At 40.3% G+C, this 23873-nt stretch overlaps 1 protein-coding gene across 1 annotated transcript; it reads left to right on the top strand.

Annotated features, from left to right (window-relative positions):
• Window positions 1-235: 235 nt before the first annotated feature.
• Window positions 236-23808, top strand: GSTO2 (glutathione S-transferase omega 2). Its single transcript, XM_039870900.1, has 6 exons — window positions 236-239; window positions 707-1034; window positions 9419-9641; window positions 10564-10665; window positions 21654-21760; window positions 23211-23808. Exons 1-6 carry the CDS (start codon window positions 236-238, stop codon window positions 23368-23370), a joined length of 924 nt encoding a protein of 307 aa, XP_039726834.1. The 3' UTR covers window positions 23371-23808.
• The last annotated feature ends 65 nt before the right edge of the window (window positions 23809-23873 follow it).

Below are 23873 nucleotides of genomic sequence, written 5' to 3'. Positions count from 1 at the left end.
CCCTTTCCATCATCAACTGAATTTCACTCTCTCTTTTATTCCCATTGTCACCACTGAAGACCAGACCCACTTCACCTTAAACCCAGGTGGTTAGGTAGCCTCCTATTTGATCTCCTAACCTCCAATCTCTATCCCCTTCAAATCCCTCTTAGCAAAACCCATGCTCAGCACATAACGGGTGTCCCACAGATGTAACTGTGAAGACCACACCCATCAATTCAGTATGTAAGGCTGGATGAGTAATAAGTAATACTCCATTCAGAAATATTAATGCCATCTTCTATACATTACCATAGCCAATTGGGCTTCTCACTATTTAATTTTTACCATCTCATCACCTCCGTAAGAAGAAGGTGGGTCAGAGAGCATCATTTGATTTCACAGATAATTCAGCTAAGGTCCCAAGGTTAAGTGAGTACTTAAAATGCGGCAGAAATATCTGGAGAACATACCCAGCACCCTTTTCTTACTATCAGAATTAAGAGGGCTGTGGACCCACCCACCCGCCCCAACACAGTCTGGTTTCTTGTACTTATTCTTAAACCTAAGAGCGCATAATAATCACCTAAGGCTCGCCGCTGGATTTCCGAATTAAGTAGGTCCGAGGTGCCAAGAGGTCACTCTGAAATAAGCTCCACCCCACCCCCACACCCCCACCCCATGGTGATGCAGGCAATCTGGGGCCGCACCCTGACAGGCAGCTGAGAACCGGTTGACTTCACAAACGGCCTCCTGCCGCCCACACTCGACCGCCACCAACGTCCAAACTCCGGGCGGACCCATCACTGCCTCTGTCGCTCTGCCCCACCCTCTAGGCCTAGGTCGGCTGCGGGCGGACTTCAGTCGGATGTAGACCCAGGCGCTAAGGTGCCAAGGCAGACACTACCTGGCTTCCACTTTCGCCACCCACGACTCTGGTATCCAGGAACCTGTAACGCGGACTCCCATTGGCTCAGCTCGGCACTGATTGGCTGGAGCGCTTCCAAAGCCTTTGAGGATTGGCTGAAACTCTGGGCGCCGTGGCCAGTTGGCGGGTAGGATCGCGTTCTGGGGGTCGGGTTCCGCCTGCCGTGGTGGTTTTACCTTTGGTTCCGTCTGCCACGCGCCCAGAGGTACCTCGGAGCGTCTTTCCTGTCACCTCCTTTGGCCAGCGTTGCATTTGAAGGGAAGAGGGGTTTAAGGTCAAGTCTGAATTTTGGTGGTTTTTTTTTTTCTCACGAAATTCGGGGCCCAGAATAGAATTGCTAAAGTTTTATTTTGACTAATGCTTTTCAAAGAAAGCCAAACTCCTTATCTTCAACAAAGTTTCATCAAAGAATTTAACATAAAAAAATGTACAAGGGCTATACAATCTAAGAATAAACAGGTCTTTAAAGCAACCTGTTTTTAACTTAAAGGGAACAAAACTCGTTAAATTGTTTTTATTTTTTTGATTTGTCTGGAGATAGGTAAAGATGACCCCAGATCGCTAATTCTCAGCCCTGCATTGGGCACCACTAGTTTAGCATCATGATAGGGCACCTGCAGGCAAGGAAATTTGGTCCCAGGGAATGTCCTGTCTTTGTGAGGACTATGGGTTTTCCCACTGCATTATAATAATAATAATAATAAATAATAATAATAATAATAATAATAATAGCAGCTAACGTTGAATGCTTACTAGGTAATAGATGAATGCTAAGAATAAAGCATTTTCCTCCAGTATCTGAATTAATCCTCCCCAAACCACCTGATGTATTGATACCATCAACTTGGAATAACTAATGAGAACCCTAGAGTGTAGAAAGTTGTAATTTGCCCAAGGTCACCCAGCTAGTAAATGCTGAAGAGGATATTAAAATCCAGCCTGAGCTCTCAGTCATTCAGACTGTTCATGAGCTGAGAGCTTGCTTAAGCTTCTGCCTCAGTCTCTATGTTCATCTGCACCAGATGTTTAGAGATTGAACCAGGAGGGGATAATAGCCACCTTTTTGATACACCATGAATATGCCTGGGTTTTAACCAGAAATATTCCTTTTCCAAACTCAATGGATTTTGTTTGATTTTACAATGTTTGACTTTGGCTGTTTTTCAGGATCTTGAAAATATACCTTTGTTCATTGAAATGTAACTATATCAAAATATTAAAAAAAATTTTTTTTCTTTGATCTCTCAAGCTGTAAAGAGAAACAGGGATAGGAAAGCAGAATCAAGTACTTAAAAAGAAAGTCTCCTTTTAACTGTGTTCAAAGTTCTTCCTCTGACAACTTTAGTTGAAAACAATCTTATTTAATATGTCCCAGATTTGTGGGTGTGTGCGGGGAGTGGAAGAATTGGATGAAAGTGGTCAAAAGGTATAAACTTTCAGTTATAAGATAAATATGACCTGGGATGTAATGCACAAGATGACTGTAGTTAACAGTGCTATATGGTAGATCTGAAAGTTGCTAAGAAAGTAGATCCTAAAAGTTCTCAGATCCAGGAAAAAATATATTTTGTAACTATGAGGAGATGGATGTTAACTAACCTTATCGTGGAAGTTATTTCACTGTCAAGTCATTATATGATACACCTTAAACTCACACAGAACTATGTGTCAATTATATCTTAAAACTGGAAAAAAAAAAATATCCCGAAGACATTAGAACATGATTTCCTTGGATTCTAACTTTCTGAAACAAGTCTTGAATCTAGGTCCATTTGAAAACAGAGCCTTTTTCCTCACTCTTTGAACTTGGTGAACAATATCTGAACACTCAGTAACATAATCTTTTAGTAAATTAGGCTTCTGAAATATTAGGAATATCTCCCAATTTCTGCCACTGTCGGAGATATAGGTATGAGAAAAAAATTTTGAAAAACTGAAGAATGCAAAGGCCACTTCTCATCTCAAAACAGAGACTGATAAAGAAATTATTTCTGTTGTGGCATTCTTTTCCTAGAAGGCTTAAGTTATTATTACCCTTGACTAAAGATTTCCATACTTTCGAAACATCTGATTATATTTCAGGTAGCTGGAAACTGACCTGGAGTAGATAGATATGGCCTTGTTACCATTTGTTTCTTGCTTGAATAAATCAGTATAATAGAGGTGTCAACATGATATAATAACATAAAAGGAATATTTACAAACAGGATTTCAAAGAGGTACTTATTGGGTCTTAAGAAAGAAGTAGGGATAAACTGAAAGGTCATAATGAAAATCTTTCCAGGGAAACCATAATGTTCAGTGGTGAGATTAAAAACCACATCACTGACATGTAGCCTGAAGCATTCAGCCCATTCAACTGGCATTTAACTGGTAACTGGTGAAATAAATATTGAGTTGAATTCTAATTCTAATGTGCTTGGCAAAGCTAAATTGCAGTGCATTTCATCTTTATGGATACAAAATTGGAATGCACTGTGCTATTAACAATGTTTTCTTATTCACTAGCATTAGTCATTATTTTAAAGTACACTGAGCTCTTACTTTACTGAAAATGGCCTGCATGATTTCATTTGATATTCAAGTAGGTACTATTTGTGTTCTCGTTTTACATGTAAGAAAGATGAAGGTCAATGAAGTTAGATAGCTTGCCTAAGTGCCAAAGCTGGGGTTTGAGATAGTGCCAAATGACAACCTTGACATTATATTGCTTCCCTATAGACTCTAAGAAAGAACCTTTTCCATCCCTCTGTCTATTCTCTCTTCACTATACTGGATAGACTTGCATTTCAGAATGTGACTTCCCATACACAGATATTACTCTTAATAAACAATATTTCCTAACTCTCAGAGTTGATTTCCTTTAAAAGGTGGGAATAAGGGGGGAAAACTTGGAAATATAGTCTCTCTGGCATAGTGTAAAGGCGAATCCAGGAACCTTGCTCTTTACCAGTGGAATTCCCAGTTTGGCTGTTATTAATTCGGTCACTGTCAGTATAGACTAGGGATGAGCAAACTAAGGCTGGAAAGCCAAATTCAGCCCACTGCTGGTTTTTGTACAGTCGAACAGCTGAGAATGGTTTTTACATTTTTAAATGGTCGAAAAAAATCAAGAGAAGAATCATAATTTGTGACACATGAAAATTATATAAAATTCACCAAGAGTGAGCCCTAATGTAAATTAGGGACTTTGGGTGATAATGATATATCAATGTAGGTTCATCAGTTTTAAAAATGCAGGACATGGATGGTGGGGGAAGCTGTGCATGTGTGAGGGTAGTAGGTGTATAGGAAATCTTTATATCTTCTGCTCAGTTTTGCTGTGAACCTAAAACTGCTCTAAAAATAAAGTTTATTTAAAACATGCAACATATGCTCTAAAAATAAAGTTCATTTAAAACATATGCAACATATGCATATGAAGTCTATGGCCATGCTACCCTGAACAAGCCTGATCCCGTGATTAGCTAAGCAGGGTAGGGCCTTGTTAGTACTTGAATGGGAGACCACCTAGGAAGACCAGGTGCTGTAGGAGTAAAAAATAAAAAAATAAGGGATTGTAAGCTGACAAGGTCCTTGCAATCTGTGAGGTCAACCAAGAGGGTTGTCTCACCTAAAAAATCAAAACAAAATAAAAAAAATGCATATGAAATTCAAATTCAAACTCTATAAATATCTTATTGGCACATAGCCACACCCATTCGTATATATATTATCTATGAGGGTGAAATTGAGTAGTTGAGACAAGATAGATCAAAAAACCTAAGATATTTACCATCTGAACTTTTAGAGAAAAAGCTTGGCCATCGCTAGTATAGGCTAAAATCCTGGTTGGAATGCTGCCCTGGAAGGCAAACTTCTTACTCTTCCACCTCTTACTAGTTATGAGGCTTTTGGCAAGTGATTTAACCTTACTAGTCTCTGTTTACTCATCTTTTAAAATGAAATAATAATAGAACCTTTATAGGACTCTTTTAAGGATTAAATGAGTGAATACACATAAAGCACCAAACATATGTTAGTAATAATTTATTTTGATTTTGCAAATTTCACATTCCCCATATGGCCTACCCTTTTAGAATATGGATATATATTTTTTCTCAGCTATTTGACATCTGCATTCTTTATATGAAGAATACATTTGTCTGCTCAGGAGTCATCTCTTTGTCTACCAGAAGCTCTCAGAAGACAGGGTTATTTTTGTCGCTTCTATTTTACCATTCAGTTTGTCCTTCTTGATCAAAATTAGCTCCACAGTAATAGTTATACTATTACTTTCTCCATCTCCCAAAATGCAAAATTGTCAGCACAGTAAGTCAAGAAGCGATTTGTCTTTTCCAATACCAGATTTCTTGCTGATGTATTTGCATTTTCTTTTCAGTGAATATTTATTTATTTGTTTGTTGTTCGTTTGTTTATTTTTTAGGCGAGGCAGCTCTTGGTTGACCTCACCGATTGCAAGGACCTTGTCAGCTTACAATTCCTTATTTTTTTTATTTTTTACGCCTAAAGCACCTGGTCTTTCTAAGTGGGCTCCCATCCAAGTACTAACTAGGCCTGGCCCTGCTTAGCTTATGAGATCAGACAGGATCGGGCTTGTTCAGGGTGGCATGGTCGTAGACAAGAGAGAACATTTATTAAAACATTTTGGCCATTCCCCAATTCTTGTAAAGCAACAACTTGCCACATCTCACATGAAATCACTCTGAATGACTTAGCAAAAATTATAATTGAGTCACTAATCCGAAGATTTTCAAGGATTCTTATTCAGTAGAAAAATATGTTAACACGATTAACCAAGAGTTTCTGGACAGACTGGAATTCCAAAGGACAGACAGTGCCCATTCATAAGCTACATAATTAGGTTCTGGCATTTTAATAAAAGATATTTAGATTTGGCTAACATTTGTTGAGCAACTATTATGTGCTCTATCCTTTCCAAGACATATCTTTTCCTCTCCACACTTATTAGCTTTAGAGGTCAAGACAACATAGACTTTCACATTCCTTCAACCCTACTAGCTGGTCACTTTGGGCAAATGATTTCATTGTTCTGACACTGTTTTGTAAAATAGCAATAATAATAACTGCCTAACTGGGTTGTTGTGGGAATCAAATAAAGTAATCCACGGAAATCATTTAGTGTGAGTGAGGCATATAATACTCCCCTCCCCCTTTTTCTTTACCTGCCAACCCCATGGAATACGTTTACAAGTTCCATTTCAGCTCAATCCTGTAAAATTAAAGGAATTACTTTTCCACCTGCTAAATTTCAGCATCTCAGCTTCTCAGGGGCAGAGCAAAGGCCAGCTACCTCCTTTATCTCATAGATCAAAGAGCTACCCAAATGGCCCTTGTATTGCTGTGCTGTTCAGAACCATCCTTATCTTCTCTGAAATGCATGCTGGCAGGTGGGCAGAGCTCACAATTTATTCTTTGCCTCTAGATATCTTGTTTTTAGTTCATTATCAGTTTTCCATAGCTTAGATAAAATTTCACGAATAGAGACAAAACTAGGGTGAGGCAAATGAAGTGTCTAGGGCGCAAAATTTAGGTAGACACTCTCAGGTCGTGCAAGATGTCAACACTAAAAAGTTTTTCTTATCTGCTATATTGTGGAAAAGTTTGGCTTTTTTTTTTTTTTTAAATAAATATTCTTTGTACTGAGGAGGTGGCCAGTTGTCTTAGAGATGCAGGAGGGAGGGCTTGGGATGGGAAAGAAAATGTTAGCGTTACCCTGGTCAATTTTTATTAAACTCCCTTGAAGTACGTGCTGGAGTTTAAATGCTCATTCTTCACGGATTCCCGATATGGAGAAGAGACCCCATCAAATGCTATTCCCACGTGTTCAAAGCAAGAAGTACTTTTCAGGGTTTTTTTGTTTTGCCCACTCCGAATCTGGGGTGATGCCTCTCCAGGTTAAGTTATCCTATCTAGCTCGCGCCCCAGATCCCCTCTGCCCTTCCAGAGCCCGGTCTCTCAAAAATTGAATTTGGGCAGGAGGGGCTTGCCGGAGCATAGCTGTCCCTGGAGCCAGCTCGGCGGCGAGCCTCGGGGAGGCGGCGTTGGGCTTCCGCAGAAACTTGGAGACTATGAGTGATGATGCGAGCAGGTCCTTGGGGAAAGGTGAGTCTTCCTGACAGGTGTCCGCGGGCTGGGGGCGCTGCGTGGCTCTGTAGAGGGTGCTGCCGGACCTTGGCCCCCAGACCAGCACGGCGGGGAGGAATTTGAAGGGTTCTTCTGCACAGAAACCACTTGCAAAAATGTCCTCTTTGGGACTCGAGAGGCCTAGCGCGCGCAGCCTTCTTAGGATCCCAGGGAGGCTAGTGAGCCCCTCTTTCCTCGGGGCTAATCCGCCTTCCCATCCCTCCCCGCCCCACCTACCCCGCCCACCCCCACCCCGTTCCATTTCTCTTCCCCAGGGAAGCATCCCCCCAGGGCCGGTCCCAGAGGGCCTGATCCGCGTCTACAGCAATAGGTTCTGCCCTTACGCACACCGGACACGCCTTGTCCTCCAGGCCAAAGGCATCAGGTGAGAAGGGAAGGTCTGTGCCACGCGGGCGCAGGGGGCATATTTAAAATCTGGGGCGCCTTGTCCTTTCCTTACAACGCAAAGTCGGTGGATGGTTAGGGAGGATTCTTTAGCAAGCGGTCCAGAAATGCAGAGTCGGTGTCTATGTAGGACACTTCAAGCACAACTCAGAGTACACTGAATGATGGCTCTGGTGAGCTGATTCCACCCAGTAATGCTTGTGAAGGAAGAAGCACAGGGGAGGCAACCGAGGCCGCCTTCGAATGTAGCCCCCACTCCCACCCCAGACACCTTCAGATCAACCCTGTTCTCTATCTTCGTTGCGCTCACCGCATCCAACATTTTATTTATTTACCCCTCTTTCCTCTACCCCCCAAATGTAAGTTCTTGAGGGTAGGAATGTCTTCTCTTTTATTCATGGGCTAGAAGAGAGACTGGTGCGTAGTAGGTGCTTACAAATATTTTTTGAATGAATGAAGTAGTTCCAAACAATGAAATACGAGGAACTGCTCTCAAGAGGTGTCTTGAATGTTCGGACTTACCTGAGGAATTGGGTACATATCTTTCCAGGAGGAATTTTGCAAAACTAAGTTCCGCATGTCTGGATGGGGAAGGCAGAGCACCTTTGCTGGAATGGGGACTATGCAAGTGGCTTTTAAGCTAAAGTGTTGAGAATGTGTCACTCCAGGCTTTTGGCTCTTATCTTGGAGAGTCCATCGTTAAGAGATGACTTCAGAGTTTCAGATTCATGTCAGAGAAATACAGAGACTAATACAGAGACATTTTAAATAAAATTTTGCAATTCTGTTTTGTTGAGTGGAGTATATGGCATATACTTCCAGATTCTTCCTTCTTGCTCAATTCTTTTTGGCCCTAAATTTACCTATTTAAAATAACAATACCCTAATTTTTTTTTTTTTTTTTACCCATAATGACAAATTACAACTTATGGACTAATGTAACATTTTTTAGGCAGGGTTTCTCAACCTTGGAACTATCAACATTTTGGACCAGATAATTATTTTGTGTGTGGGGGGGCATTTTGGGGGGAGGGGGTGTGAGAAGAGGTGGGGGTGCGGCTGCCCCGTGCATTGCTGGATGTTTAGCAGCATCCCTGCTGGCCCTCTACTCATTAGTTGGCTGTTGAATCCCCTTTCCTCAGTTGTGACAACCAAAAAATGTCTCCAGACATTGCCATATGTCCCTGAGGCAAGATCACTCCCAGTTGAGAACCATTACTTTAGGGTTTAAGACAATCTCCTTGACTGAGCAAAGAATATTCTCATTTGTTTAATTTTTTTAGACATGTGAGTGCCTCTGGTAACTTTATAGGCTTGACCCTCTAATAATAATTCATAAGCAGAATACAAAAGTTACTGCTTGCTTATGTACCAGTCACTGTACTAAGCACTTTAGACATATTCACTTATTTGATATTCACAAATAAGTGCATTTATTACTTCCTATTTTACAATTAAGGAACACAGAAAAGTTAAGGAATTCAGACAGTCACAAGCTAGACTGTCCAGACCTCATGCAGTCTGATGCCAGAATTCGTACTCATAACTGCTAACATTTACCATATTCTGTTGTGACCTGTTAATAGCAGATTTCTATTTTTAAGCTTTAACGTGTATGAAACTGTAGGGTAGTGGTTAAGCATATGAGCTCTGAGTCAGATTTCCTGGTTCTGGTCTTGGCTTTACTCCTTTCTCATGGGGATTTTGGGTAGGAGATTCAGTCTCCTGGAACCAGGATCACATATACCAATGAGATAAGGCATGGGAAACATTTAACAGATTTTACTGTGAGAAGGAAGACAATGATATTATATATTTTTCTTCGTAAAAGATCTAACCTTTAAAAAACTTATTGCAGATTTAAATTTTATAAATTGATTACTTCTACTTTCCAGATGAGTGTCTCCCTGCATAAGACCCTTATTTTTGTTCTGTCTTGTTTTCCTGTTGCTTTTTAAGACATGAAGTTATCAACATTAATCTGAGAAACAAGCCTGAATGGTACTATTCAAAGCACCCTTTTGGCCAAATTCCTGTCTTGGAAAACAGCAGATGTCAACTGATCTATGAATCTGTCATCGCTTGTGAGTACCTGGATGATGCTTATCCTGGAAGGAAGCTGTATCCATTTGACCCTTATGAGCGGGCTCGACAAAAGATGTTATTGGAGCTATTCTATAAGGTATATCCAATTTTTTAAAAAGTCACTTATACTCTTATTTTACTTTGTAATTCTACCCCAAACTCCAATCTATTTTAAAAGCCAAATCACTGGAGAAATTGTTTTATTACCATGTGCCTTAGGAGAATAACTGATATGGAATTATAGTAGGGCTGTCACCTCTGATATTAAAGTTTAGAGGCTTCACTGATAGGCGCTTTGCATTTGAACTAGCAGTCACCGGAAGTTTTGCATTCGAACTAGCATAGTTATGACTGTGTGACTTGAGATAGGATTATTGAAAGAGCTGAAAACTGGTGATGCTTTAATAAAGGGACTATTTCTGAGGTTTCGGGTAAAAAATAATTGGGGTGTAAAGAAGGTAATGAATGGAAAGGGATTGCTTTTCATGCAGAGCAAGAGTGCTAACTGTCCAGGAAATGTAAGAAAAGGAAAGGGGGCACCTGTTGATAATGGGAGAAAAAAGGATGGAGAAATTTTAAGATAGTTCTCTTTGAAATGAAATAAAAATAACTGACATATATTGAGAACTTACGATGTGCCAAGCACTACACTAACTACTTTATAAAGGTTAACTCATGTAACCCTTATAACCACCCTTTAAGGTGAGAACTATTACTATATTCATTTTCAGATGAGACCACTGAGGCTTAGAGAGGTTAAGTGCCTGCCTAAGATTGTACAGCATGGAAGTAGCTGATTAAGTAAGGAGCACTTTTAAAGCACCTTGTTTTACTAGGGTGCTATGACAAGTGGATTCCTAGAACTACAGAGATGCCCCCTTAGAGGGAGCTGGGGAGCCAGGATGTGGGTGTTGGCCTGTTAACCTGAAGTGACAAAACTTTGGCTGCATTTTTAGGCAGAGCAGGTGCATGGGGTCCCCTCAGACTTCTCCACTAAGAAATCTGTGTCCTCTAATTAGGTCCCACATTTGACCAAGGAGTGTCTGGTAGCATTGAGATACGGGAGAGAATGTGCTGATCTGAAGCTAGCCCTTCGTCAGGAATTCTGCAACCTTGAAGAGGTACAAAAAGGGGCCCCTCTGCTGCTTAGCTCCAGTGGAAGAAGAGATGCAGGATTGTGAACTTGGTCATCCTGACACCCTCTGCTTTCACAGGCTTGTTCTTTCTGCCTGACTTTGATAAGTTCAGCTACTAGTCATCTGACTTGAACTTGTGGGTACTTGCCCTCAACTACCCAATCCTGGAATTATTCTTGAAAATCTGGCAAGGAGTTGGAGGAGGGCATGTGATGAATTTCTCCCTTTCCCAGAGTCACTACATTCCTTAAGTATCTCTGCATGGCTTCTTTAGCTTCTGCCAATGAGGCCAAGGTCTATATTGATTAGGGATTGTGTTTGGCTGCTGGTAAAAGAGACCTAACTACTATAAATTTATCTTATAAGGGTTTATTCTCTCACATAAAAAAAGCCAGAGGTAGGGCAGTTTTAGGGCTGTTTTGATGGCTTCTTCATGAAGTTATCAGAGACCAAGACACTTTCTCTCTTTCTGCTCTGTCATTTTCAGTGCAAAGCTTTCATTCTTGAAATGACAAGATAGCTGCTGGAAATACAGTCATCACATTTAAGTTCCAGGTTGTGGAAAGGAGAACAGAAAGGAAAACTGGCAAAAGGCTATGCCCCTTTCAAGGGCTTTCCCAGAAGCCCTACTCAATGACTACTTAAATCTCATTGCCTAGAACTTAATTGTAGGGTCATAACTACCTGCGGGGGAGGCTGGGAAATTTAGTCTTTTAGCTGGAACATTCTGAATAAAATCAGGGTTCTGTAATTAAGAAAGAAAAGAGAAGTGACTATGGCTGGACAAGGAGCAATCTCTTCCAGCAGATCCTTCATTAACCTGGCAGCAAGAGGGCTACTTACCCCTTACCTCTAGAATAATCTGGAAGATAGATTTTTGGCTTCCTTTATCTTTGTTCCAGAAACTTATATGTTTCCTTTATGGGCGTTTTGTAATTCTATTGGCAGCCAGAGAATGCTATTTTTATTTCCTTAAATGAAGCCTGATTATTAATACTCTTCCATTTACCTTTGTCAAGTGGAAGTAGATTAAATTTATTTGTGCTTCCAGCTGCCTATCTTAGATTTGTACAGCTGCAGTACATATGGGTGATAAGTCGTCATGTGGAAGAAATGTCAATCTCTGGTCCTGAGACCACAGACTGTGGTTTTGATTCCGAGGAGGCAAGATGACATATGGAAAGAATCGTGAATCCTAGGCTTGGCTTTGCCAGATTCCAGAACCTTGGATAAAGTTCTGGACATCTCTATGCCTTGGTTTCCAAATTTATAGGCCGAGGAAGTGTTTGAGAAGTTATGTTCGCCATCTAACAAGATAGCATTTGGGGAGGGAGAGAGACTGCTGCTTTCAAAATGAAGTTTGAAAGCTCTTGGGCATAGAGAATTTTTAAGGTCTTTATTTCAAAGATTTGCTGAACTAATTCCATCATGCCTGCATCCCCTCCCACAGATAAATGCTGGGCCAGGGAGAGGAGCCGGGAAACAAAACCCTTTGAGTTCAAAGATAACTGAAAACGCATTTTGACTTGTCTCCTTTCCTAAGGTGCCTTTGGATGATGGGTAAACTTGTAAATTATAGATTGCTAAATAAACATGTCACATGTTTATTTAGTTGGGGCTCTTCCAGGGTGAGTGATTCTGCATTTTCGGGCAAGGCATCATCATAGTGCAGGTGCTTTGTATACACTATCTCATTTAATCTTTCCAACAACTCTTGCGGGTAAATGGTACTGTGAAGATTGAAGAATAATATCTCTTTTTGTTGAAGTTAGAGATAAATGGAGGAAGCAAAGGCACTTGACAGAGCTGCAAAATGCATCGATCATAAGAACAAGAATTGAAACACAGTGTTTTACCTTTGTGGCCACCATTTAACCTGAGAAATTAGGAATATAACCAGTGGCGTGGTGATAAATGTGTAACAAATAACTCTCTCTAAAAGAAAAAGGAGGAAAAAAGCCCTGATTTGTGGGATTCGCTGATTTCAGTGGCGTAAATATTCCCACCAAGGGCTGGTTTTAACCTACCAATGTGATATCTCTAAACTCAAGAGTTGAGAAGAGATGTAGGCCATTGGCCAGTTCCAGCACATCACTGAATAACTCATTTCCACTTTATCTTCAGTAGCTGAGTCCTAGAGGTAACTTGTCACCTAGCCCAGGTTTAGGTAGCTTTCATGGATGTTATTTAAGGACCACTGAGTAGTTAGCAGTGCTCTAACAGGTTTAATGTGGGTTTTGTTCCATAAAATGTTAGCAAGAATTTTAAGTAGGAAATATCGGAATATGAAACATGCCCCATGAGCTTGAATGATTTGATCCATTCCTCTAAATACCAGTATACTGACTCGAGGAGATTCTAGTGAAATTGAAACTTGTCAGCATAATTCTAATAGAGTAACTTCCCTGACTTATTCAACTTTCTCATGGTTTTGAACAATGAAGCTTTGCGTGAGCTGAAAATGTATTAAATACACATGGGCTTTCCGATGGATAAGCAAGAAAGCAACATATAACCCTGTGCCCTCTTATCCTCAAGCAAAAGGCCCAGTTTACCTTCTGTAGCCTTAAACTCTCGCACTTTCTTCTTTTGAAAAAAGTGCCCTGGCTTTTTAATTTTTTTCTTAAAAAATCCAGTTTCATCAAAAGTAAAGAGTTACTGTGGTTGTTATAGAACCACATTTTTCGGTAGTATTTTTACAATTCTTTGAGACACATTACTGCTGCTTTTATTATTGAACCAGCGACGTCCCCACTTGCTTTCCTGTTCTGAACATTCTCATGAGTTTTAAAAGTACTGGATGCCCTTTTATAACCACACTAACCACACTCTCTGTCTTCAAACCAATTTTCTAGCCTGAACTGAATCATTAATCTAAGCAGCATACATTTTTTCTGCTTTATTCTTTTTGTTTTATACTTTATAATTGACGTTTCCATTACAAAATAGAACCTGAGCCCATCTTCATTTTATCCTTGTGGATTTGAACGTGGCAACACCTTCCAGCAGTTCTTTCTTTTTGCCAGTGGCTTCATTCTAAATATTTTTCATTGTGGAAGTAGTCAAATCAAGTTCAAGTGCAGTGAAAGACAGGATTCAACCATATTTCATTGATGCGCTGGATTTTTGCTCTAATTCAGTTATCTCCTGCTTATGAATTCTGCACTCTGGCCATTGCTTGATCCTTTACAAGTCATCATCGGAACTCAATAAAGGAGAGTGAGAAGCGGGGTAACATAGAACGTGCTGAAATAACACTGAGGGACGGAGAACCTGCCCAGTAATTGAGGCCTTCAGCTTCTGGTGGCCACAGGACATTTTCTGCTTTTAGTTCTTGGCAGTTGCCAGCATGCTTTATGGTATTCTACTTTGCATTTCCATGCAAAGTTTTCCACATTGTCAAATTTGAATGCTGGCCTTATACGTATATGTAGCAGTTTGCATGAGGTCAAAACTGTATAAATTGTATGTACATTACCCAGAAGCATCTGTAGTTAAATATTTTCTTGATGCGAAATTTTACCTATAATGTTTACCTATAATGCCCTTTCTCCTCTCCAAAATGACATTTTTCCTCAATTAGTTTATATGGTCTTGGTTAAGTTTTGCTCTTTCTTCCTTGATTTCTATTAATTTCAGTAATGAATTTATTTATAAATTGTTTACTTGTTTTTCCTTTGATGTCACCAGGACGTGAAGGGACGAAAGTTCATATCACCGAAAGTAATTTTCTGTAGCCTTTTGTGTATGGCAAAATATTTACAAGCTAAATTTATCTTTTTATCAACTAATTTAACATACCTACAAACTAAACTCATTGCTACTAGCTTTTTTTTTATAACAGCTTTATTGTGATATAATTCACATACCATAAAACTCACCCTTTGCAAGTGTACAATTCAGTGGTTTTGAGTATATTCACAAAGTCATACAATCATTACCACTATTTCATTTCAGAACATTTTCATCGTCCCCCAAAGAGACCCTTTAGTCATTAGCTGTGTCTTCCCATTTCTTCCCAACCCTCCCAGACATAGGCGACCACCAATTTACTTTCTGTCTCTATGGATTTGCCTGTTCTAGACATTTCATATAAATGGAATCATGCAGTGTTAGTCTTTCATGAGCTTCTTTTACTGAGCATAATGTTCATCCTTTATTCCGTCTTATGACTTAATATTTCGTTGTATAGATACACCAAATTTTGTTTATCCATTCATCAGTTAATGGATACTTGGGTTGTTTTCACTTTTTGGCTATTATGTATAATGCTGCCGTGAACATTCATGTACAATTTTTTATGTTGGTCATACATCGTCAGGTCTCTTGGATTTGTCAACTAATTTAGCATGTCCACTAACATGCCCCTGTTTAATTGTAACCACCATTCTTCCACACTAGTTGAGTGACTTGAGTGCCGTTGCTAGTTTAGTAACTTCATTCGTTGTCCAATGCTGAAAGCTACTTTCTGCGTAAACTATTTGTTGTATTTTTTTCAATAACCTTCCACTATACCCTCTCTCACAATGTAAATAATAGAATAGTAATTATTCTTATTATTCAAAATTATTTTTACTCTTCTCCGATTATAAAGTAATACTTGTTCAATAGAGAGAATTTGGAAAATACATAAAACTATAGAAAGAAAAAATACTCATAACCTCACTATTCAGAAACAACCACCGTTATTATTGTTTTTTTCTTTTCTGCTATATATATCATCATATAGTCGAAATTGTACTGTATATGGAACTTGGTTACCGTTATGATGTAAGAGTTTCCCCCATATTTTTATAAACTCCATACATGCTTATTTATATGTATATTGGTGTTTATTAGAGAAGCATTATTTGTGATGATAAAAAAATTGTAAACTTTAATGTAAATTAGACAGGGAATGCTTAAATAATGTTCATCTTGTAGAATTCTGTAGAGCAGTTAAAAATAAATGAAGTAGATCCATGTATACTACTGGTATGAAAGGATTGCCGAGAAATATTTAAGTGAATCATACCGTAGTACAGATGGTATGATCTCATTTTTGAGGAAGAAAACAAAACTAAGCACTTGTACATATATGTAACTAAATGCCTAGAAAAATGTCTGAAGATACACATCAAACTCCCCAAAATGGCTACGAATAGAAAGGGGATTAGAATTGGGATAGGAAAGAGAAATGGTTAAGGGCAAGGGGAGTGGGGGAAGGAGGGGTTTTGCCATTAATACTGTTTATTGTGTTTGAAATTTTTTTAAATAATGAGAATGCATTTCTCTATTACATGTATAATTAAAGAAAACAAACAAAATAATTTTCATTCTGCAAAATTTGCCATGTGTATAAACCATAAAGTTACTTATCCAGCACACTTATTAGGGGTATTTAGATTGTGTCTAGTTGTTTACCATTATGAATGATGCTGCAGGCAACAGCAGCTTCTTTGCATAAAAAATATTTTCTCTATTTTAGAATATGTGCTTAGGCTGGACTTCCAGGAATGGAATTACCAGATCAAAGGGTATGAACACTTTACAGGCTGGAGCAGCATGTGGCTACATCCGTCCTTAAAAACTTGTGCTGTTTACCCTCCACCAGCAGTATAAGAAAATGCCCTTTGTCCCATCCCCTTTTCACTGTTGAGAGATTTCATTTAAAAAGATATTTGCCTGTTTTGGAGAACAACAGTAGTTTCTCATTGTTGATTTAATGTGTATTCTTTGATTGCTAGTGAAGTGGGAGATTTTTCCTCAAAGTATGCCATCTCTTTGTGTTCTGTTTGTGGAAGTGATCTTTTACCTATCTGTCTGTCAAGGTCTTACTGATTTTCCTTGCTGATTTGTAAAGAGTTCCTTATATACAAAAGATATTTGCCTGTTTTTAAGACACATTTTTTGTTTTCTTTTGTTATCACTTTTAATTTGGTTTGCCCTTTTTTGTACATGTAGAAATATAACATTTCAAAATATTGTGCTATGTCTTTCCTATTGTGATTTCTTTCACTCCTTTTATACATAGGGAGTCCTCTCCCCCTTCAGAGATTTGATAAGTATTCATTTATCTTTTCGTCCACCATCCACTAGCTCCCCCATCCCCACTATCTTACAAATATATTTTGACAAAAGAAGCCCATTAAAAGGATTTCAGGAGGAATTTTCAGGATGGTCCTTTAATCCCCAAATGTTAACAAATGGCATTCCGAATCTTCATAGGGGACGGAAAGTCTTAAGTGATGAGTAGCAGGAAGGGGCACGTTCTGCCAGACACTACTAGGAAGATTCCTTTCTAGAGAAGTGGTTTTACCTATACTATTTGTTCTATACCGTTGGTTCGTATTACAGGCAATCAGTTCATTGTCGTTAGCTCAGCTTTAGCTGTATATCAGTATAGCAGGGATCTGAAATTTGAAATCTTGAGAATCTCCCCCTTATCTTTTTTGAACTCAAAAGATTTCTGCCTCTGGAATTGATTACTTTACTGCTGCTTCTGGATAAGGACCTGCAGAGCTGACTTATTGGTAGGTAGCTTTGTGTCTTTTGGGGAAAGGGGGGTGGAGGGGAGGGGTTTCTGCTTCTTAAGCACTATGTCTATTAAAAAACAAAACGAAACCGCTTCCTACCTCCTGCAGCAAGGCTTGCCGTGCCCGCTGTGAGCCACCACGCGCTGTCCTCGTTAGAGGCCAGAATATCTTGGTAATAGTGTACATGATGGTGGTGCAGGGTAGGCGATTATTGAAGCTGGATCCGAGAGTCCAGGACTGTAGACCGAAGCTTTTTAGAAATCTTGGTTTGAGGAAGTCTAGGATTCGCTTCTCTTTAAGATCTTGATCTTACAGGTTTCTTTTCCTCCTTGGTGAACCTTCTGGGGGAGCCTCAGTCAAGTGCGCCTCACCACGGATGACCACAAGGGGGAGCGCGGCGCTCTTCTTCCTTCCACTTGCGCTCCAGCGCGAACCTCCTTTCCGACCGCCTGGGGGAGCCCGAGAGGCCTTCGCAGAAGATGAGGGGCCCTCCTTCCACGCTTTTCGCGTTTAGCGGGTGGAAATAGTGTACCTTTGGCATACCAAACGGCCCCTCCCTCTTCATTTGCATGATCATTCTTTATCCCTTGTCACATCCAAAAGCGAGGGAACTCTCAGTAGTTATTTTTCATGAATTGGAGAACAGAAAATTTAAAAAAATACTTATTTTCTACTATTCCAGGACATCAAATGGTTTTCTCCAAAATATCTCAATTCTTAAGGGTGAACTGAAGATGTGTTAATACTTTCATAAAACCCGAGGTCTAGAAGCCAGAGCCTCAGTTCCCTCCCCACGTGTGGCCTTGTGGGGGATGTCAGGGGCTTTGGAAGAAAAGTGTCTTCTCTAAGCAGACTATTTTGCCTTGCTTGGTGATACCAAGCACAATACACCTGAAAGTGAGGGATTCCGCTGTGAGAGAAACTATTCAACATTAAGAATGGCCAATATTCTTAATTCTTAACGATAAGAATGCCATATTACATGTGGCTGGTGTATGACAGAAAAAAATCAAAATAGAGTTTTTAAAAATGACCTTGGCTATTAACATAATCACTGCTAAGGGATGTCAGGTATAGCGGCAGCTTCCTATTCATTTCTGATGACAATACACTCAGGAAAGATAAGACGCTGAAAATTAACCCTGCCAGTTTTTTCTTTTACCTCTGTCTATCCTAAAGTGTGTTGGAGGAGCTAACTGACTATAAGCAAGGGACCTAATTGACTATAAGCAAGGGACCAGTTTAAAATGAGCACACAAAAGAACTATTTTAGTAAAGTTCCCCAAAGACATTCTTATCAATGGAATAAAACAGGAAGGAGAGAATTTTGGAAAGCTCTTTCACCATGGCTGTGGGTGTGTCTCACCTCCCTGGTAGGTGCTCCTGAAGAGTCTCTGATTGACAGAGCGAGGAAAAGGGAGTGAGATTGGCGGGGGGTGGGGGGGGGGGTGGGGGGGGGGGGTGGGGGAGTTCGCTAAGTCTCAAAGAACAAGCAAAGAATTCACAAGAGACTGGAGGAGGCTTTTTGGATTGGCAGTAGTGTGAGGGACTGACACTAACCAGAGAGAGTCCCTTTACCTCCCTGGGATTGAGTTTCCTCTGTAAAGTGAGTCTCTTGTGCTTCCACATGAAAGACAAGAATCAGCTCACCAGCATGTTTTCCTGTCCACTTCAGCTGCCAGGAAACTCAAATTCAAATTCAAATTCAAATTCAAATTCAAATTCAAATTCAAATTCAAATTCAAAGCTTTAAGGAACTCTGCAGGACTCTTGGCTTGATATCTTGATACCATTTTCCTTCCTTGTTTTGACTTTCTAACTTTTATTTTCCCTGATCTTAGTTATTTTTAAATCTTTATTATTTTTCATATCTAATATTTTATTATAGACTTTTTTTTTCTACAGTGCACCTCTAATCTTTTGTGTAGTAAGCATGGTATTTACAAAATAGTAAAATGTGTGGGGAGTCACCCCATGATGAGTTCCAGCGGCCCTTCCAATATTGATGTTCTGTAATTCCAAGTGGAAACTTCAGTTCACATGACTGGAAGGTATCTGGTTAGCACAGAAGAAAGCTCTTCTATTGAGGGCCCTAACACTTCAGGAACTTTATTAGGACGCCTGGCCAGTATGTTCTCCTACTTCACTGGGATGTGCCTGTAAAGAAAGCAGTACTTAGTGCTAGTGGATAGGAAGACAGATTTTCTATGGGGATTTTTAGACTTAACCTGTCTGTCTGAGGCAGGGCTTAGAAATCTGCAGCTGTATCAGAAACTCCAAGGATTTCAATGTGGGTAGTCCCAAGTCACACTTAGATATAAAAAAATCTGAGGTAATGTATATATGGTTTTCAGGGGTTGGGGGAAGCTGGCAGAAGGTAATTGATGCCTCATCCATTTAATCCATATGGTCATCTTAACTTTTTATTATATAAAGTACCTAGATAGGGCTTCAATTACTTTATGAGTGTTTTTATACAAATTAATCATATTCGTAAGATCATATATATTTAAAGGCATACTCCTACTTTGAGCAAATGAAAGGTTTTAGAAAAATATACTAAGTAAACATCAATTACTCAACAGTTATTCATTTTCAAAATATCTCATCACTTTACCAAAGGACCCATCATGGGTTCCATTAAATGTCCACATGTGACTTGCTTTGACCAGGACTCTTCCAGTAGTACCTCTGCTCTGTAAAGCAGAAGAATTACACAGATGTTCCAGAGTCGATCACTTTAGATTTGGTTCTGATTTGTGCCACGAAGGCCAATAATAAACTGGTGGTATACATTTCAAAGTCAGTGGTAAAAGTTTGGATAATTATTATCTGTTCCTGAACATAAAGAGGGTTTGGGGCTTCTGGAATCCATAAAAACGGAACAATTTGTTACTTCGCTCTAAGTCAGACCTTGTTTATACATGACTAAAAATAGCCTGTTTTGAGTTTTCATTGGCCAGATGCTGCTAGTTCCTTTGAACAAAGTGATGCCACCTAACATTTTTTCAGACTTCTGGGATACTATTCAAGGGGACTTCTTTATGCCATACTCAGAGATAATGAAGACTTAGACTTTAGGGCCACAAGATTTGCTTTCTCCTTTGAGAAGGGTGGTAGGTGGGGGGTCCCATTGATCCATTCTGTCAGGAGTGGATTTGCTTTCTGTGGAGGTAACCTTTGGGGGTCTCTGTGCTTTCTCATCACGAGAGCTCATGTTTATTCATGTGCAATTACATCACTCCTTACCGTAATCTTTGAGATGAGCACTAATGTCAGCATCATTTTACAGATGAGAAAATTAAGGCTTGGAGGAGGAGGGATGTAAGTTGCCCTGTGTTCTGTGTTGAATTGGTGGTGGATCCAGCATAGGACCAGGTCTACTGGCTCCAGAACTCACCCTCCTAACTACAGCCCTGGGCTGCATCACAGTTATCAAGCTGGTCTGGAGTATGAAGAATCAAACCTGAGTGATAGAGATAGGAATATAGAAATCTAGATAAAGGATATAGGAAGCTAGATCTATAGCTATGGGCAAGTATTGAGTTGATTATGAGTTATATGGGTCAAAGAGAGTCAATTGCTTGATGTAACTAGATAATTGGCACAATACTTTTCTCTTGGGGAAGACTGGCCAGACAATGACCTCTGTTAAGTGCTTTTGCTATATAAATTTTCAGGTAGTCTTTTTGTTGTTGTTTGTTTGTTTTTTACTACCTTTGGTTATCTGTTAAGAGTTTATTTGTTTTCTGTCTCTGTTGATTTGTCCAATTTGAGAATGAAAAATTTTAATGTAAAAAGTCGATGATGTTGGGTGACCAACAAGCACGAAGTTCAAAGAGCTCAAAATAAAAAAAGAAAAGGTGACAGAAAGACAATGTTGAGATTTGAGGATGTCCATTAAACAGCACTGCTCTTTCCTGCCCTAGTTTTTAACCATTGAAAAATAAGGCAAAAGAGGAAGACGTGGAGACTATGGTGTCCTATTTATTACAGATAAAATGCATCCTGGAGAATGAGGGTCATTGCAACAGATGGGTTTCCCAATGTGCCCCCCGCCCAGTGATGGGCAGCACTGGCCTGAGACAGGGCCTCTCCACTCCAGTGGCTGAGCTGTTCCTGGAGAGCTTAGCACATGGAGGAGCCTGTCCCAGGCTAAGTGAGAGAGCTGGTGGCTCTGCCTGGGTTATCTTCCCAGATGCTCCAACGAGATGAACTATGCCATCCTTCCAGTATCGAAAGGAGGGAGGGGACTGAGTGTGGCCAGGAGTATGACCCCAAGGGAGGTGGAAGAAACCCCAGGAGTAGGGAGGGAGCATTCACCTAACAAATTGGAAGGAGAATCAAAGCCTTAGTTCTCCCTCTCTTTGGGAAGTAATTTGATATTTGTATTTAGTGTCTCTAACAATGCCAGCAGATCAGTAAATTAACTTACTTTTGTTCTGTTTAAACTTTTAGATTCTTGACTATCAGAACACCGTCTTCTTTGGTGGAGACTGTATATCCATGATCGATTACCTCTTTTGGCCCTGGTTTGAGCGGCTGGATGTATACGGAATAGCTGAGTAAGACATTCGACCACATGGTCATGAGTTCCTGGGGTCGTCCTGGGTAACAGTGGTTGAAATGGTCTGTGTGCCATTTATCCTCCTTCGAACATGTTTCATGATGCATTTTGAACAAAGAGGTTTTACATTTTCTTGTTCAAAATGAATCTGTGCTCTTCTGCCACTGTGAACCCAAACTTTCTCCATATTTCTGCTGATAAGACCCTGTGTCCAAAAGCCTCCCATAGTGCTTCAGAGCTGCCGTCCTCACCCTCCATCCAAACTCAGGCCAGTGGTGAAAGTAGATGGAGGGATTCAGTCACCGAGTTTTAGTGACTTGTCTGCAGCTCCCTCGGGGGCCTCGCTTGCACCTGGTCCTGCCGAGTCACCAAGTGGACACCGTACACTGTACACTCACTTTTTAGTTCCCTGAGGAATCTCCCCAGATAGGAACATCCTTAAAACACAAATGATTTTAAAAGCAATATTTGCTCGATGTTCCAATAAATGAAATAGCCACTCACATCCCATGGAAGTATAGGAATATTTAAAGTAGAAGAAATTGCCCGGGAGACTCAGGGAGACCATGTAGGGTTCCCAGGCAGAACACACGCCTTGTTCCCACAATGTGCAGAGGAGAAGTTGAACTCGTGCTGGCACCAGCTCTAATCGCACCCAGTCGCATGAGGGGTGCTGGACACTTCTCAGATCTGGGACTCCGGTCCTGCTGAGCCAGAACTGCATCTGGACCCTCATAATGCACAGTTTATCCAGGAGACATCTGAGCTTTCCATTTCAGCTGTCTCTGAGGGCAGATCAGATAAAACATATTTGGATATTTTAAACTAGGTCTCAACATGAACATCACAAAAACCTGTCTTCTCTAGGACAGAGTATTGGGCCACAGATTAGGGAATCTACTCCTGGATTTCCCATTGACCGGTCATACCATCCAGAGCAAGTCACTTGACTTATCCTAGACCTAACCTTCCTGATCCATCTTTGGGTGGGCCCTGTCAGGTCCATTATTTCAAGGTTTAATGATTGTTTTACTCACTTTTTTAAAAAGTATTTTTAGAAACAACCTGTCTTTATTTTTTTTTTTTTCAAACCCCCTCAAGTAAAATATGAGAATGACGGAAGAACGTTTCTTCCAGGAGGTTGTCTTCTTGTTGGTAAACAGTGAGGCAGAGGCATCTTATTTCCCCCAGAGCAATCAGTCCATAGGTATTTCAACTGTATTGTTAAAATCGACAACTTTTACAATTCAAAAGCACACACAGGTATTCTAAAAATAAGATTTTCCTTCAGTAAATGATCGTGCTCAGTTGATAGTAAGGTCACTAAGATAACTTTATTACCCAAAGAAACCCACTTTTCGTATCCCAAAAACCTAAAAGGTGACACGTGCCACTGTTCCCGATGTCTTCCCCTTCAGACCAGCTAACACTCCTTTCCTGTCCTGCAGCTGTGTGAACCACACCCCGGCACTTCGGCTCTGGATATCAGCCATGAAGCAGGACCCTGCAGTGTGTTCTCTTATCATAGATAAGAACATTTTTCTGGGTTTCTTGAATCTCTATTTTCAGAACCACCCTGATGCCTTTGACTATGGGCTGAGTTGCTGAGCTTCACAGTCCATCCCTTCACCATCCAGAATTCCCGTCGTGATTCTGTCAAGAATTGTTTTGCTGGGTCAATCATTCTATGTTCATTTTCTTTGAGGTTCCCAATAAACATGGAGACAGAAAATGCAGGCTTTCTGATAACCACTTGTATGACTCCGCTAGCTCATAGCTTCTAAGGATCCTCTAGAAAGCTAGTGCCCGCTGCTAATGTCCAAGCACATTTTGGGAGCCTGCATGCCTCCCAGCAACTTGGCCTTGGACTCAGTTTGACCTCTAGGCTGTTGATGCTGATGTTGAAGTTCAAGGCCTATCCAGCATTGACGTTTGTCACTATAGAGCGGCACCGTCCACAACCTCCCTGGTGGGAGGAAAGCCAGAGAAGGGAAGGAAAAAGAAAATGCTTCAAGTTCAAATACTCTCTACTTGGCAAATGAAAGCTGCAGTCCACGTGGGTGTGCATGAGTATCATTCTTGTTCAAACATTGGCCATGGGCCTGGGAGAC

The sequence above is a fragment of the Pteropus medius genome, unplaced genomic scaffold (assembly GCF_902729225.1).
Source record: "Pteropus medius unplaced genomic scaffold, Ma_sr-lr_union100, whole genome shotgun sequence".
In the NCBI taxonomy this organism is placed as follows: domain Eukaryota; kingdom Metazoa; phylum Chordata; class Mammalia; order Chiroptera; family Pteropodidae; genus Pteropus; species Pteropus medius.
This window is presented reverse-complemented; position numbering and strand designations above follow the sequence as displayed.

What these genes read in the sequence shown, in the direction of transcription:
- GSTO2 (XM_039870900.1), top strand. An exon ending in GCGCCGTGGCCAGTTGGCGG is followed by an intron (nt 1,035 to 9,418) that starts GTAGGATCGCGT and finishes TTGCTTTTTAAG; the next exon opens with ACATGAAGTTATCAACATTA. An exon ending in TATTGGAGCTATTCTATAAG is followed by an intron (nt 9,642 to 10,563) that starts GTATATCCAATT and finishes TCCTCTAATTAG; the next exon opens with GTCCCACATTTGACCAAGGA.